Source organism: Pundamilia nyererei, unplaced genomic scaffold (assembly GCF_000239375.1).
Source record: "Pundamilia nyererei isolate P.nyererei 1_Seehausen unplaced genomic scaffold, PunNye1.0 scaffold00033, whole genome shotgun sequence".
Classification (NCBI taxonomy): Eukaryota; Metazoa; Chordata; class Actinopteri; order Cichliformes; family Cichlidae; genus Pundamilia; species Pundamilia nyererei.
Window position 1 is genome coordinate 202465 of NW_005187434.1, and position 16656 is coordinate 219120.

Consider the following 16656-nt stretch of genomic DNA (forward strand, 5'->3'; position numbering starts at 1 on the left):
GATCACATATTTATAATTTTTATACCTTTTTCTGAAATAACTAAGATGGAATGATACTTAATATCTTATTTTTTGTGAATAACATAGTCTTCTGTGAAAAAATTGTCTTCTGTGAAGGACACAGCATAGTCTATCAGAGAGAAAGGTCTTCTTTTATTGCAGTGATTTAAAAACCAATATGCCGTCATGTTAGTCTTCAAAAGAGGAGAGAAGCATATTTGGCTGAGATTAAATGTGGGATAATGATATAACAATTTCCCATGTCTGTCTGTCTGTTTGTGTGTCTGTGTCATCATAGCAGAAATGTAGCCAGTGTGGCGTAAAAGGCGCTTGGACTTCCAGCAGCAAACCCCACTCAGACACACTTCATTACTCCATCTCCATCCACCCTCCTTACAAATCACCCCAGAGAGCCTCTCGACATGACATGCTGCTAACATCACATGTGAAACCTCGCCTCAGTAAACTGACCACGCTATGCTCGCGCCGCCATCGCCACAGAGACGAGTGTAGACACAGAAACGCGCACTATCGAATAGCGACACACAATACATAAGTAGCCTTCATAATAAAAAAAGAACATACACAGACAAATGCAAAGCAACCCCTCTCAGCACTTGTCCTCCTCACTCGAAGGCCCCTCTCAACCATTTCCATTCAGAGTGAAAAAGGCACTTGTACCCACAACCATGGTACAGATGATAAAAAAGATACGACAGAGGGGAGAGAGAACAACTCTATTGTGCCTACACAAAGCAACCTTTCGAAGCGCCATTTTTCCGTATCTTATGGGCAAAAGGTCTTTTACTTTTGTACTAATACAGAATGTGAACGTCAGATTTCTGTAAGAATGGCAAAGACCACGGAAGATTAAAGAAACTGAACAAGCACCGTGTTTCTTTTTAGAAGCAGAGCTCTTTCAGACAATGATGGCTTAAAAACAGTAATTTAAAGTTTAGAGAGGTGTCCTGAGTGTTCAGACAATGGTGTTCCAACACCAGGATGCAGCGCATTTCATGGCTTCCACGGGCTTTCCATTATACCTCGGCAAAGCGCCTCTCACTGCTGAAATTACAGGCTGTCTAGCTCAACAGAGTTTTATGGTCATTTCAGCCACTCAGCCCCCAGGGAAGTGGCAGGGGGAGCCCCCACAGAGGTAGACTTCTTTCAACCAACCTGACACTTTAAACACAGTGATTCGGCTGAGCGCTGAGTGCCTGTCCATCCAGCTTGGCAGTAATAGAAAACTAATGGCTTTTTATATGGATTCTTATTCCTATCACTCGATGCCCATGACAAACAATGTGACTTAAATCAGATGACTGTCAGTCTTGGAAACCATTTCCTTGCGAAGGAGGAGAGGAACAAGGAAAAACAGTTATCAAACTCCAAAGTCTTCTAATAGCTTCATTTGAAAAACAACAGTTCATTGAGAGTCCTGGCTGGTTTGGAGAATTTCCCCTCTGTGCTCGGTCTACAATTATGAGGTTTTTTTCTACGGATGATACTTTCTGTTAAATGTGAAATTATGGCTTTTCACTCTTATCGCTTCCCACAGTCTTTAGCCTAGAGAGTCTTTAGAGACCATATCGCTCAGTCATCTACAGAAAGCATAACAATAACCATGACACAATAGCTGCCAACATAATATCTCTTACATGAAGCAAATAAGAAAAAAACAAAAGATGTTTCCCCTCTGCTACCTCGCCTCTTTCTTTTTTTTTCATCTGACCTTATCTTCTCCTCGCTTCTCCTCTCTTCTCCTTCTTCATTAATGTCCTGTTGTCACTTTTGTGTAAACCAATTGCCATGAGCTAGAGATGCTCATGTGCAAATTCATGGCATGTAAATTTGACCGTGGTTCGGTCGACAGCACTCAGCAGTTCTTTTGTCACTAGCTGTTAAACGCCAAAGCAAACAATGCGGCCCGGCAATGTTGTTGTTTTTTTTCTTCTTCACAATTAAACCGTTTTGACACTCTTTTATTCTGCACCGCTCAATACATGACAAAAAACTATTATGAAACTCCTAACAATGAAGCACTTACCTTGTGAGTGGAGTGCTATGAATATATTTTGATTAAAATAGAATAACATCTGTCAGAGTTATTTTTTCTTACGACTAACAGACAATTTGCAGTGTCTCCTTTTCCTGCTTTCTCTCCCTACGCTTCTTCCGGTGACCCTGAGATGGCGCTAGTCAGAGGTGACTGTCTGTTGCTATTTTCTCCAAAATGTGTCTGGACAGAGGCCTGCCTCGTTTAGATCTACTGTACTCACTGGGATTCCTAGTCAATGCTTTAAAAGGCCAACTGTGCACAGATGGCATTGAGTCAAAGCGCAAGGCAGTTTAGCTTAGCTGTCAAATGAAACAACCTTTCAACCCCTTACTCAGCAGAGAATTGAAACCAACAAAAACTGGCTGGTGACACAGTTTGTCCTGCATTATTAACTAGAAGATCAAAACCATTTGAAATCTGATAGACCATCTGAAAAGAGCAGCGTATGGACGATAGTAATGCTGTTGACCAGGAAACTGGCTTTAATATCAGTGCTTATTTTACCGCCTCAGTTTCTCATGCATTCAAAGTCATTTTACAGGTCACAAAACTGTAAACTAGCAGTGCTGAGTTATTGGATCTTAACATATGAAGAAGAATCAATATCATAATTTTCAAAGATAGATTTGATTTTCTTCTGCATTTGCTCAGTTTAAAGCGTTGGATTTTGATTGAACGTACAAACACTGCTGGTGAACTCATTTTGTACCGGTGACATTACAAAGCAATCTGCTCCCAGTGACAGAGAGATTAATTACTGCGTAAGTCTGCAGGAGTAATATTCAATTCAATAATACCTTTGTCACCGTTAGATTTGATTTTGTTATTATGAAAAGTAACGACTATGACTTCATTTAAAGACCCATACCAAGTTCCCATCAAGTGTGTTTTCTTTCTTCCATGGTGAGTAATAACTCTGACAATACATCAAGGGAAGTCTGACAATATGTTTTCTGTTTTGTTGCCTCTGTTAAGTGCAATCAGTTAAGGGAAGTTATAAATTTGGCAAAACTGAAATGATTGTATTCAGCTCTAAAAACCAGAGACACACTGTGACTAACCACATACTTCACTGGCCTCTTACCTCGGCCTTTGGCACCACTATAAGGAACCTTGAACCATCCCTTAGTTATGCTGCAATAGACTTAAGTTGCCGGGGGGCTTCCCATGATGCACTGAGCGTTACTTCTCTTTTCGCCCTCCCTGTGTTTAAACACCACTATTGCATTTAATCATTAGTAATTATTAAACTCTTTTTCCTTTCCACTGCTGCCACGTGCTTGCACATAGGGGATTGTGTAATACTTGCTTTTTCCTCTAATATTGTAGGTTGTGTACCTTACAGCAGCAGTCCCCAACCCCCGGGCCACGGACCGGTACTGGTCTGTGAGTCGTTTGCTGGTGTGAAATTGATGGTTTTCAGGGTTTTTAGCGTTATTTTTTAATCGTTTTTATCATTAACTCGGTTTCCCTGGGTCTTTTCCCGTGTGTTATGAATAAATCTTTCTTTTTTGTACCAGTGCTGGTTTTATTTTGTTGTATTTATCCAACACATTTAAGGCTGGTCCGTGAAATTATTGTCGGACATATACTGGTCCATGGCGCAAAAAAGGCTGGGGACTGCTGCCTTACAGTATGAAGCACCTTGAGACGACTGTTGTTGTGAGTCGAAGAATATAAAAGAAACTTAATATTGAAAAATTTACAAACATCCTGTCTCAGAATTATACTGAAAAACTAGTCCATGGATTTGCTGTTTCTAACCTGAAATACTGTAATTCCTTATTATCACCACATTGTCCTAAAAGCTTCCTAAAAAGACTTCAGTTAATCCAAAACACTGCAGAGTATTGACAGGGACAAGAAAGCTACGTACTCTTCATTGGCTTCCTGTTAAATCCAGAATTCAATTAAAAGATCTTTCTCCTCTCTGATAAGGCCCCATTACATATTAAAGACCTTGTAGTACCATATCATCCCAACAGAGCACTTTGCTCTCAGACTAAAAGTACAATAGGATGTAGAGCCTTCAACTATCAGACCCCTCTCCTGTGGAACCAGCTCCAAGCTCGGGTTGAGGAGACAGGCGCCTTCTCTACTTTTAATAATCAGCTTAAAACTTTCCTTTTTTGTGAAGCTTATAGTTAGGGTTGGATCAGGTGACACCGAACCACCCCTTAGTTAAACTGCTAAAGGCTCAGGATGTTGGAAGACTTCCCATGATGCACTGCACTGAGGAGTGCTTCTCAACTACTCTCTTCACTCTGTTTTCTCCTCTTGTTTCCTTCGCTCTGTCCTCCTCTGCTCTGTGCTCGCTTTCCCCTCAGCCCCAAAATGGTTGTGACAGATGGCTTTTCCTCTGTGAGTCTAGCTCTGCTAAAGATCTCTTTCTGTTTAAAATGAGACATTCCTCTCCGTTTGTCATGAGCTTCCTCAATGGGCAAAGCTGAAATGTTGGGGTTCCTTATCTAATATTGTAGAAGCCCATATTTAACTTACAACATATTGCAAAATGTCTTGAGATGTGAACGAGCAATATATAAATAAAACAAAATAGAATTTTGAAAGATGTTTGATATATGGCACACGCTGTCCAGCAGTGTGAGCTTTGATAAAAAGTGAATAGTTTGTTTAAAGTTGTACTTGTTTGAGTTTCCAAAAGACAAACGAACCAGTCAAAGTGAACACATCAAACAAGTAGATTCACTTTTCCTAAAAAAAAAAAAAAAAGCAAAATGCTGACGTACTGTTGTTACCAATAATTAAATAATAATAATTAAATATCAGCCACATGCAAAATGATTCAGTGGAAATGTTTATAGAAAGCATTACATGCAGCAGCTTTTAGCAAGTCTCTGTAAGTATAAAGAGAATCTGAAAGTAACAGTGATTAAGAGGTGAACGAGTCGGCCTTAATTGACACATTCAAAACCACACAGCGATCGTACAGTAGATAAATCGGAAGCCCTATTGATAATGTTGGCATTAATAATAGATATGGTACCACTGGAGCACACTCAAGGAGTACCTACGCTGAAAGAGGAACTAAAAAGGACCCTTAAAGCAAAGTTGCAAGCAATATAATCATCTCCAGCTCATACACAAGAAAGGGTTACTTCCCCCGACTGTACTTATAGCTATGGAAAGTTTCTCTGGTCCGAGAACATTTAGTAATCACTACAGCTTTCCGTTATACCATGTTCCCTCCGAGATTAGAATTAGGAAAGTAAATGCATTTACTAATCCATACATTGGAATGAAATGCGCAACTCTTTTTGTTCCACTGAGTCCCCCATCTCGCTCCCTCTACCTCCCTTACTCTTTTATACTCTCTTTTACTTCTCTTTCACTCCTTGTGGTGCTCTCATGTGTATCCAGCAAGCTAAGCACGTATCCGCTGAAGCCGATGCCTGATTAAAGCCACAAACTGTACTATGCACAAGGAAAAGGTCGCCAATTGACACACGCTTTGCTTGCAAAGCCAGCTTAACACTATCAGAAAAGACATTCACTTCGACGGCTTGTAATGTTACCAGAAAAAAGACAGAGTCCAGGTATTGCCTTGAGCCCAGACTTTTGAGGATAAGTAAGGAAGATCTTCTGTCTACGCGTATGCTTTTATACGCTGTCCTCAGATGTTGAGAGTGGGAAAAATTCTGGAAAGCGAGGACAGCTCAGTCAGTCCTTTCTTCTTCAGTAGTGTTAAAGAGATTAACCTTAGTTTTACCTGTAAGAATGGATTTAGATTTAAATCTGCAATATAAGTCATAATTAGATATTAACACTGGATACAATGATACAGAATACAAACTTACATAGAAGGTGTTTTAGCTGCCTTGCTTCATTCATTAAGTATTTCTTCTTCCATTTTAGTTTGTTTAGTTTGTTGCTGCACAGCTAATCAATCCTGTATACACTTAAGTATTAAACTTTCTATAGTGGCAAGTAGGCCACAGTCCAGCGCAGTCAAAGAAATGTCAATTTTATCTGCATACCCTCTGTTGTTTTGCACAAACTTGTTATTGCCCCTACACTACAAGGTACAGTGCTGTGAAAAAAGTATTTGCTTTCTTGATTTCTTATTGTTTAGCATATATTTAAGATCACAAAACTCATTTTAATATTAGGCAAGGGTAATCCAAGTAAATACAAAATGCAGTTTTTAAACAATGATTTCATTTATTAAAGGAATAAATCTATTCATGGCTATTCAAATCTATTCAAATCAAAAACCCAATAAAAGGTTGTGCCACCCCTGGGAGCAAGAACTGCACTCAAGTGTTTGAGATACCAGTGAAATTTTCACATTGCTCTTCTTTGGGGAATTATTTTAATTCAGCTACACTGGAGTTGGCTTCAGCTCCAGACTTTGACTAGGCCAGTGGTCCCCAACCTTTTTTGCACCACAGACAATATTTTCACGGATCGGCCTTTAAGGTGTTGCGGATAAATACAACAAAATAAAATGATACGACCAAGACACAAACTGTGGTATTTTGTAAATATAATAATGCATTCTAATTCACTGTGTAATTGTGTAACTTTATTAGCAGCGTCCTCCTGAAATGCGCCAACAACATTGAGAGTAACATCCTCCTCTCTGCCCCTTAATGCTCTCTGGTCGCTATGGTTACATTTAAATCTTTCTTCCAAAATAAGACACACAACTACAACACAGGAAAAGACCCTGGGAAAATGAGTTTAGATAAGAAAAACAAACCTGAAAACCATAGATTTCCCACCCGAGCCTCAACTCTTGTGGCCTGGTACCAAACGACTCACGGACCACTGTGGCTCGTGTGTTGGGGACCGCTGGACTAGGCCACTTCGTTTTGTTTTCTTTGAGAGACTCAGAGGTGAATGAAACTGCATTTCAGATCTCTGTCGTGAGCCGAAGTCATGATTCCTTCAGTTATAGTCATCCAGGTCCTGAAGTGACATAACAGCCTCAGACCATCACAATATCTCCACCATGTTTGAATGTCTAACAAGTAGACACCAAGTGGACCAGAAAGTAGAATAATATTAAAGCTACATCATGCCGGTTGATGTTCTAGAAAGCTACTGCTTTAACTACATAGAACTGCTGGAGTAAATAGGTAGGGAGTAGTGATAAAGCAGCAGAGAATTATCACCAGACTTTGCTCCACTTACCTCAGAGGGATTTTATGTTTTTCAGTTAATTGTTTTAGCTTCAAAGCATCTGGAGGAGAAAGCTAAGTTACCAAATAAATGTGAACATAATGGACCATTTAACAGATTAATACATACATACATATTCCCACACACACTGTAGTAGTCATCTTCCTGAGAAATAGTTATTATATCTCTGTGGCCGCTGTTCCTGTAGATGTTGTATTACTTCATTTTCAGAGAAAACAGCTTCCACGCATATACGTGTTGGATGCTTATTAAAACTGCAGAACTGACCTACGTGTGACTGGAAAGCTAAGGATTAGAGATCAGGGATCATGGTGATGAGGTTCCTCACAAGTGCAAGAGAACAAAGGTGTATGTGAGTGAATGTGTGAGAGCAAAACTTCAGATAAAAGGGCAACAGCATTGCGATTTCTTTCAGCTTCATCTCAGAAACTTCAGGTTAATGCCATGTGGGGCAGTCATTCCCCCTACGCTGTTCTCCCGCAGTGGAGGCTTGAATTGTTGGATGCAACAGAGAAGACTGTTGATTCAGAGCTCTGTGTGTATGTGTGAGAGGGGGGAGGATGCAATACCCTGTTTTTTTTTTCTGTAAGCAAAAGTAGACTGATAACACTATTTCTCTCAAACTGGGTCAGGTTACCTGTACAGGGATCGATTGTCTCTCTCTGCTGCCCACTTTGAAACCCAGTGGCCAAAGAACTCAATCAAAGAGCACCCAGTGAGCCTGAAGACCAGGGGAAATAAATCAAAGATAAAAGTGTTGCATTGATCGCCTAGACAATCAATACAGTACACATACACAGCTCAGTGCTCTTTGGGATGGGCTTCATTGAGCTTGTGTTGCATAAGGTGACATGGAAATGGACAGGGAATTTCTCTGAATGAATACATGTGCACACACACTTACACACACACACACTACAGTACCCCAAAACAGTGCATCCAAATATAGCCTATTGTCACTCTGAGGACTCGGCAGTCCCAAATGAATAGCTGTTGGATCCACAGGAAGGATTGCGATACCACAAGGTGGAGAAGTAGAGAGGAGAGGAAGCAAGGGAAATAGGGAAAAAAATCTGTTTTTGTCTCCCTGCGCAGGATTATGGAAGGTAATAATGTAATAACTGTGGTGGAAGTACAACAAGCTGTAAGAAATAAGAGCTGCTCCATTTAATGCTTGTTCTCTGTCCATCTACAGCCCCAGGGTATGTCAACAATTGCCTCCTCAGAGACGAGGAAGAGAAGGAAATCTTCCAGAGCAATATGCCATCTAAGCCCAAGCCAAGATTAGCTATTTGAAATCTTTTCAAATATTTAGTCTTTGTTTGATTGAGCTCTAGGCTCCACCTGCAGCGATCTGAATAGTCCCCAAAGGTAAAATCGTCGCCAATTTGGCATCCAACACGCTCAAGGTAAAACTCCAAAAATACAGTAGCTGAGGGCTTTTTATTAGTGTAAAGTAGGAAATTGCAGTCTTTAAGAGTTTACAATAAATAATAAAATAGATGAGGGTGTGTTTTGAGCTGTGACCCTTCTTTAGCAGAGTATATTTCAGGGAGCTATGCTTGAATTTGAAATGGCCTGTGGAGTCTGCTGCAGAGATCCACAGCCGTGTGACCAAACCACTGACCTCCAACCTGCTGCAGTATAGTTGTGCGGCCCAAATCGATTCTGAGACCCTCCTCTTCCTCCTCCTCCTCCTCTCTCCGTCTCATTATCTCTCCCTCCTCCCTCACTCAAACTGTCCCTTGTGTTAAAACGAAATAGGTTTGGGCTTGCTGCACATCCCCTGTTTGGCGTCAGACAGGCATCCCCGGGGAACACAGGCCTGTCTTTGAGTGATCTTCCGCTGGTTTTATCAACAAATCTCTGAGACGGAAGAAGGGAGCCAATGAAAGTTTCCTCTGCCGAGGCACTGCTGTGTTCTGTGTTTAAAAAGAGGGCTCCTTCGAAGACTGTTCATTGTGATTATCACCAGGATTTCGCAAAACATACCTCAAACTGGGGACTTCGTCTTCATTAGCATGACAAAGTAGTTTTATCATTCTGCTTATACAGCATACTCGATAATAGTAAATTAGAGAGCGACTGAACAAGTGTTAATTAAGAGGGTGATGTCTTAATATTCTAGTGAATTATCAGATCAAATAAAAAAGCTAAATGTTTCCACAATCTTTAAGGACATATAGCGATCCTGTAGTGTGTGACATCATGCAACAGACAGAGGAATACGTCGCAGGACGGCGTGATAACAGGCATCCCACAGCACGAAAAAAAAGAGCACTAATTTGAGAACAGTGTCAGCCCGGTGTAATTGAATCGTAGTGACATTCTCTTGCATGGCAGCACTTATTCACTGCAGGGGAATGCACAAACAGTGGATTATCAGAATTACGTTCAAGCTCAAATTGGTTGTACGCGAGGATCTGCGTGTGCATGTGCAGCTCCTGAATTGCTCTGTCGATACACAGGTGCCTCCACGCTGTGTGAGTGCGTACGCGCTCATCGAGCTGTTGACCTCGGTGGGGCATTACGCAGCAACAGATAATGAGCTTTAACGTTCTATTTCATCTTTCTCAATAAGGAGGCACACAGCACAGACACCTCAGGGTCTAAAGGTCAAAGAAAGCAACTCAGCCTGAAAACAGATTACACAAAGCAGGCAAGCAGGTAATTATCGAGACAATCATAAATTGGAGGAGAGGTGATAGACTTTCACTACTTTAACAGTGCGATTGGATTTAGTGTTGGTGGAGAGAAATTATGCTTTTGCCATTAACACTCGATTCGAAGGCTGCTCACCTCTGAGGAACAAGGTTGGAAGTGCACGTTCAGAGAAATGCTGCTCTCCAAAAATGCTAATTTCAGTGTTTGCAATGGTATCATTCTTGTTTTTAAGAATATAAGTGCGTGTGTCGAGATTTCCCAAAAGTGAGAAAAACAGTGTGTCACTTTGACTTTCACATCTATGACGTTTTTTAATAAGGAGATTAGCGGATGAGGTTTTTAAAGATGCTTTAAGTGATTTTTTTTCAATGTTGTGGTTTTTGTTTCGGACACAAAAACCACAAAGATTAAAACAGTAATTATTTAAAAAAAAATACTTTTTTAAAGAAGAGGCTGTTTCTGAGTTTCAGGGATCTTGAGTAGATAACAAACCAGTTATTTTCGACTTTCACTTGTAATATAATTGGAAAGAGACTTCTATCAGCTGCCTAATCACTTGTCACACTGGGAAATGAAAAAGTAGCCAAAAGTTTTCCCTTCTGTTAATTTTCATATCACGAGTATTATTTTTAGCAGTGAGCTTTCAAGGGTCTAATGATTGGTTGAACCCCATTAGGCTCATAAATGAGTTTTTAAATGCTTAAAATTACTGGAATTTTTTATTCTATTAGACAAATGAATTCAGAGTACTTCTACAACTGGCTGGGCATGAAGCTTGTTGATGGCCAGATGTAGCACACGGTACGGAGGTTAAAAAAAAAGAACGAAAAGAGCTTGACAGCTGATTTGGCAACAACTGTTGTGCTTCACCTGCTTTCAGTGGCACTAAGACAAAGAAACATGCCACGGCTGGGTGGATGTGAATTGAATCTGGCCTCTGAATCCAATAGATGCCCCACGCAGCCAGAGTGATTCACTAATGTTTTGTTCAGCTTAATTGAGCACCGTTCCTCCAACTTTGCCTCACATCTTCATCCTGCATCTAATAGCCACAGCTTCCCTTAAAGTCTAATTACTGTTACTGGCAAACGTAGGGCAGAACAAAAAAAACCTTTAAGATATGACATTGGAAGACAGAAAAAGCCGTCGAAAACAATGCACTAATTCAGTGCTTCATTTTTACTTGTCAATTAATTTACTATTATTATGAACCAGATGAACCAGATCTTTCAGTCAAATAACCAAAGCCGGTTTGCTAACACAGAAGCATGTATCCTCATCCATACACAGAGCTACTTGATTTCTTATTGTTTCAGATCATTAAACAAACCTTAATATTTGATAAACTGAGTAAATATGAAATGCAGTTTTCAAATGATGATGATGTAATTTTTTAAAGGAAAGAAGCTATCCAATCCTACTTGGACCTGTGTGACAAACTATTTGCCCCTTAAACCATATAACTGTTTGTGCCACCCTTGGTACCAAGAACTACAATCAAGCATTTGCGATAACTGGCTCTCTTCTGAAGGGTTTTCAAGCATGAACGATGTGTTTGAGTTCATGCCAAAGAATCTCAGTCGACTAGGCCACTCCTAAACCAAGCTATTCAGAGGTGGACATGCTGTTGTGTTTTGTATCTTTGCTGCGCTAACTTAAGTGAGCTTGAGCTTCAGGGCACAACATGATGGCCAGACATCCTGGATTTTCTGGTAGAGAGCAGAGTTCATGGTTCCTTCAATGAGAACAAATCTTCCTGGTGATGGAGAAGCAAAGCAGCCTCCGACCATCACACTACCACCACCATGTTTGACTATTGCTATGATGATTTGTTATGAAATGCTGTTAGTTTTACACCAGATGTAATGTGACTCAGACCTTCCAAAACCCTTCATCTTTTGTGTCATCAGTCCACCGAATGTTTTCATCAGAATATTTTTGGCATATGTGAGACGAGCTTTGTGTTGTTTTTGGTCAGCCATGGTTTTCTCCTTAAACTTTCCCATGGATGCCATTTTTGCCCAGTCTCTATCTTACTTTTGAATCATGAACTCTGACCTTAACTGAGGCGAGTTAGGCCCGCAGTTCTTTACATGTTGGTCTGGGTTCTGGATGAGTCACTGATCTTCGATCGTCGTCTTGGAGAAATTTTGGAAGGCCGTCCACTGCTGGGAAGCTTCACAGTTTTCTCCATTTGTGAATAATGACTCTCACTGTGGTTCACTGCAGTCCCAAAGGCTTAGAAATTACTTTGTAACCCTTTCAAGACTGATAGATGTCAGTGACTCACTTTCTTTAGAACGTGGCATGATGTGTTTCTTTCTGAGATCTTTTAGCCTGCTTCACTTTGTCAGACAGGCTCTATTTAAATGATTTCTTGATTCAGACAAGTAATTACTTTTTTACACAGGACTCAGAAGGATTGGAAAGCTTTTTTTAATGAATAAAATCATTATTTAAAAACAAAATTTTGTATTTCCTCTGGTTATCTTTGACTAATATTAAAATTTGTTTAATAATCTGAAACATCTAAGTGTGACAAAAGAAAAAAAGATCAGGAATGAGCAAATACTTTTTCACAGCACTTCTAACACTAGCCACATACCGCACAGAAAAATGTTCTTCTGGCCATTATATATACCCAAACCCGCCACCCCAACCCTGTCTGTTTCCATCACCTGCACAGAGGGTCCTGGTGACAGACCTTCCGTAGCTCCAGACAGTTGGGTTTGTCCTTATCTTTATAGGAGCAGTCGGGCACAATTGTTTGCCTGCGTCGCTCAGCGCAGCCTGTAGTCTGGCAGGGGCAGAAGAGCAGCCGGTGGGTGAACTCACTGGGCACTCGGTCTAAGAAAGCCCTCAGGGCCTTATGGCAGCGCTTCCTGCTGCAAGTTTCTCCCGGTTTGAAGTCTGCTTTGCTGCATATGTTGATGTAAGAAGCACGTTGCCTCTTGCAGCTCCCATTTAAGTTGCATGCTTTGGCTGCATCAAGGCAGGGGTTGCAGTCCCTCTCTGTATCAGGACAGTGGAAACCTTTCTGGGTCACTGTGACGGCTGCTGTTCATAAAAATACAAGAAAGAGAACTCTGTCAGTTTATTAAGCCCAAAGAGAAAAAAACGTTTACAGTTCGATGATTAAAAGATGTTAAGTGTCACATGTCCTGTCTTTGGGTAGAAAACATTTCAGTTAAAAAGAAGTAAAAGCCTTCATGTCATGTCACTGCAAACTTATAAAAAAATATTTTTATTAGTAAAACATGATTTTACTGAAAGAATCGTCACCTTTTTATAGCTCCACATTTACACAAAGGTATCCTCACAACATTAATAAAAATGCATTTGTGAAATGCATTACAAACTAAATGAACAAAAAACATACATCTTATCTTTAGATTGTAATATTTTAGTAAACGCACACTCTCTCACAATGACACGTTAAATGGCAAATAGTAAGAACAGCAGTGGAGAATTGAAAGATTTCAACCGTGCCAGCTGAAAAACTGATCTTAAGTGAGGGTGTCAAGCATAACTGGGCTGCCAACGCGTCCAATCCCACTGGACGGCTTTGTATCCAATGGGATTTGTTAAAATTTCTGAAGGGTGGGAGGGGCCTAATTGTTGGAGTTTCTGTAACAGGGTCAAGAAAGGTTTGAGCTGGAAGTCTTCAAGAACGGATCCCGTTGTGAGTGTGACTGTTAATTTCTTCTGAGCCAGAATCATCATCAGTTTTACTGCACTCTTACTGACAAAGACATTACCGATTGTCCGTAACACCACACACTGAGGATGATTAAGCCAAGGAGCCACGCTGACGTGTTTCTCTGCTTTATGGCCGTAGCATTTCGTTATAATAACAGCAGAGTGACTGGATGTGGAAAAGCTGAAACCCACTGGTGATGATGTACTTATTTTTCTCGAGGCTTCTCGGGCTTCCCATCATCTTTGCGTTTTAAAGAAATGCTTTATTAAACGTCCCCATTTTCAGATTTTACTTGTACTCTGACACAGTTGCCGTAAAGCATTACCCAGTATGCTACCTGTCTTGACCAAGCATCTGTGCGAGAACTGAGAGGAATAAAAATCTTTCCGCTGAGCCTCTGACTCAACATCATTAATCTGATATCGTTTAGATTTGGCTTGGCTGCAAAGTACCATGAACAAACAAAACAATAATCCTTGAATCTCTGATATGTTCCTCTGTTTCTCCTACCAACAGTAAGCCACCAGAGGGATACTAGCAGCCAGCTCCATTCACTCCAACTGAATTATTGATTTAGTCTGTTTCAGACCTTGAGTGAAATATGAATAAATTAATATATGATTCCAAATGGATGGATAAATGATCTGTTTCTAGATAACAGCATGGCACGATTACCATCATATTAGTACATCACAATATTTACCTCAATTTAACACTAATAATAGTTACAATTTTAAGTTATTTAACAAATGTAGCAAACAAGGACTCTTCTATCATACTCATTAGTTTAATGGAGAAATGTAAAGCAAGCTGGCATCCCTGGGAAAATATTGACAAGAGATTTTATTTATGTGAATGCTGGCAAATGGGAAATAGCAGTAAATACTGTAGCATCTGCTCAAGACATGGTAAGCTCAAGCACTTGAAATGACTGCTGTAAACCCTTCACGCTTAATCCACTAATCTAAGATCGAGTCCCCTCATTTATTTCTAGTGTCATCACAAACTAAGACAGTGCAATCACTGGTCAGCACACACATGGAAAAAAGATTACATCATTAGTTATGTTAGGAGGATGTCCTCAGATATACCACAGCTGCAGTAAAAAAAACAAAAACATGCTTTTCTGAGATATAACAGTAATAAAGCAGGTTCATGTTCACTTGTGGCACCCCTCTCTTGTATTCAGGGTATATTAGAGAAGTTAACCTGCCTACCCTGTAGATAATGATATTTCAGAGGTCGTGGCAGCTTGGTGACACTCAGAGAGATTCATCTCTTATTCAGCAGAACCAATCTCACTCTGTGTCTATCAGACAGCCCGGAGCAGGAAGAAGACCATTTATTTTAGAGGTGTGTGCTACAGAACTTGTGTTGTTTCCAAGTGGTGCATCGCACATTATCAATCCTAGAAATGGGGATACATAGAATCACATTGTGACACAGGGGAAAAATAAGCAGGCCCACCAAATTAATGATTTTGTCGTTTCAGATCACATCAGATAAACCAAAACTCACAGCCACTGAAGAATAACAGAAGTAGAATATCAGGGGTTCATCACAGAAAGAAAAAAGCACGCTTAATCTAGCTTTCAGCTAACCAGGGCTTTCATTTAGATGAATCAAGGTTAATGTAGCAGGCGCGCTGATAAACGGTCCGGGTGTTAAGAGAGATGTCCTGAGTTCAAGAGATGTAGGTGTTCAGAGCAGTGCTGTCTTTTCCAGTATTTGTCACAGACCGGGGGGAAAGCTTTCCTTCTCTGTTCAAATATTGAAAGCATTAACCCGACAAACCGATATTAAAATATACTTGAATCATCTTATTTATCTTTGCACTCTCTAAAGGGGAGAGGATAAACACTCCTCAGCAGATGTCAGACAGCATAGCACCCTCACTATTTGTTAGTCTAAGTGACTGAAAGGCAGACGGAGTTGCGTTCCGATCGTTTACTTATGTGACTTAGTTGATCTGTGAATATACTGAGACATGAAACAAGAGCTGAGCCAAGCTTGGCTAAAGAGGGCCTGAGGGGCGGGGGTGGGGGAGAGGTTAGCGGGGTGGCTTTCTAGTGGTTCAGGCTACATTACACTGGGAGTTTACAACTGCTAAATCTCTCCTGGCCATCTCCAGGCTTTAATGTAGGCCACTGAGGGGGTCCGGGATGAAAAGAAAATAGGAGAAGGATGAGCTACTAAGATTTATCTGACCAAGCAGGGCCGAAGCCGCTTTGGAGGCTGTAGCAATGGAAGGGTTTTTTTTGTTGCTGTTTTTTTTTTTTACTACCTTTGATTGGGGAACTGAGATTGAATTTAGTGCACAACCCAAAAAGATCTCCTGGGGCGAACATAAGATACGAAGCCCAGTTGATGGCTCTGACGTGCTTACACACAAACAGGATGATAGCAAGAGCGGGAGGAGAAGAGGAAGGAAGCATCGAGTTGAAGATGGGAGGGGAAATGTTTCGGTGTTGTTCTACAGAGTCATAATTGATTTTCCAAGTGCATTACAATGGAAGTTTTCAGCAAACACATTCTGCTATAATGTGAGGCGAAAGATGTTGATAAGCTAATGATACGAGACGTACAAAAATGGAAAAAGCTTTAAGAGGGAAGAGAAGGCTTGAGCAGTTGATTACAGGAGCTGATCATGACAGATAGAAAGATGAAATGGGAGGACAGAGAATAACAGATTGGACAGCCACTTACAGAGACAGGCTGGAGAGCTTTCAATTAAGTCATCCTGATTCAGAAGAGATGCGCGACATTTGCTCAGAATAATTAACCCAGCCCATCAGCAGTGCAATCAACAGCTCTCACCATCACAATAATCAACACCTATCTATTAACTTACCTTGTTAGTTGTCGTACCATGCATTAATGAGTGAGCGAGGACGCCAACTGAATGACAGACAAGTGGATGGGTTGCACTGGCTGATTATTATTGTAGATACTAGAAATGCAATCAGTGTCATTAAGGACAAAACAAGTCGTAAATATTGTGCTGCCTTCTGGCTGCACGATCGTGTCTGTGGGGATGTTTTAAGCGCACAAGTGCAGGACAAATGCCATG

General features: G+C 40.6%; 1 protein-coding gene across 3 annotated transcripts in view; it reads right to left on the reverse strand.

Moving 5' to 3' along the window:
- Positions 1 to 16656, reverse strand: part of LOC102193636 (GDNF family receptor alpha-2) — a 65837-nt gene that overhangs the window by 18675 nt on the left and 30506 nt on the right. For 2 of the 3 annotated variants that reach the window (XM_005729361.1, XM_005729359.1), the window contains exon 4: positions 12565 to 12943. In XM_005729361.1, the coding sequence (XP_005729418.1) occupies positions 12565 to 12943 (379 nt within the window). The remainder of the gene's footprint in view (positions 1 to 12564; positions 12944 to 16656) is intronic. The other variant, XM_005729360.1, reaches the window with a different exon arrangement.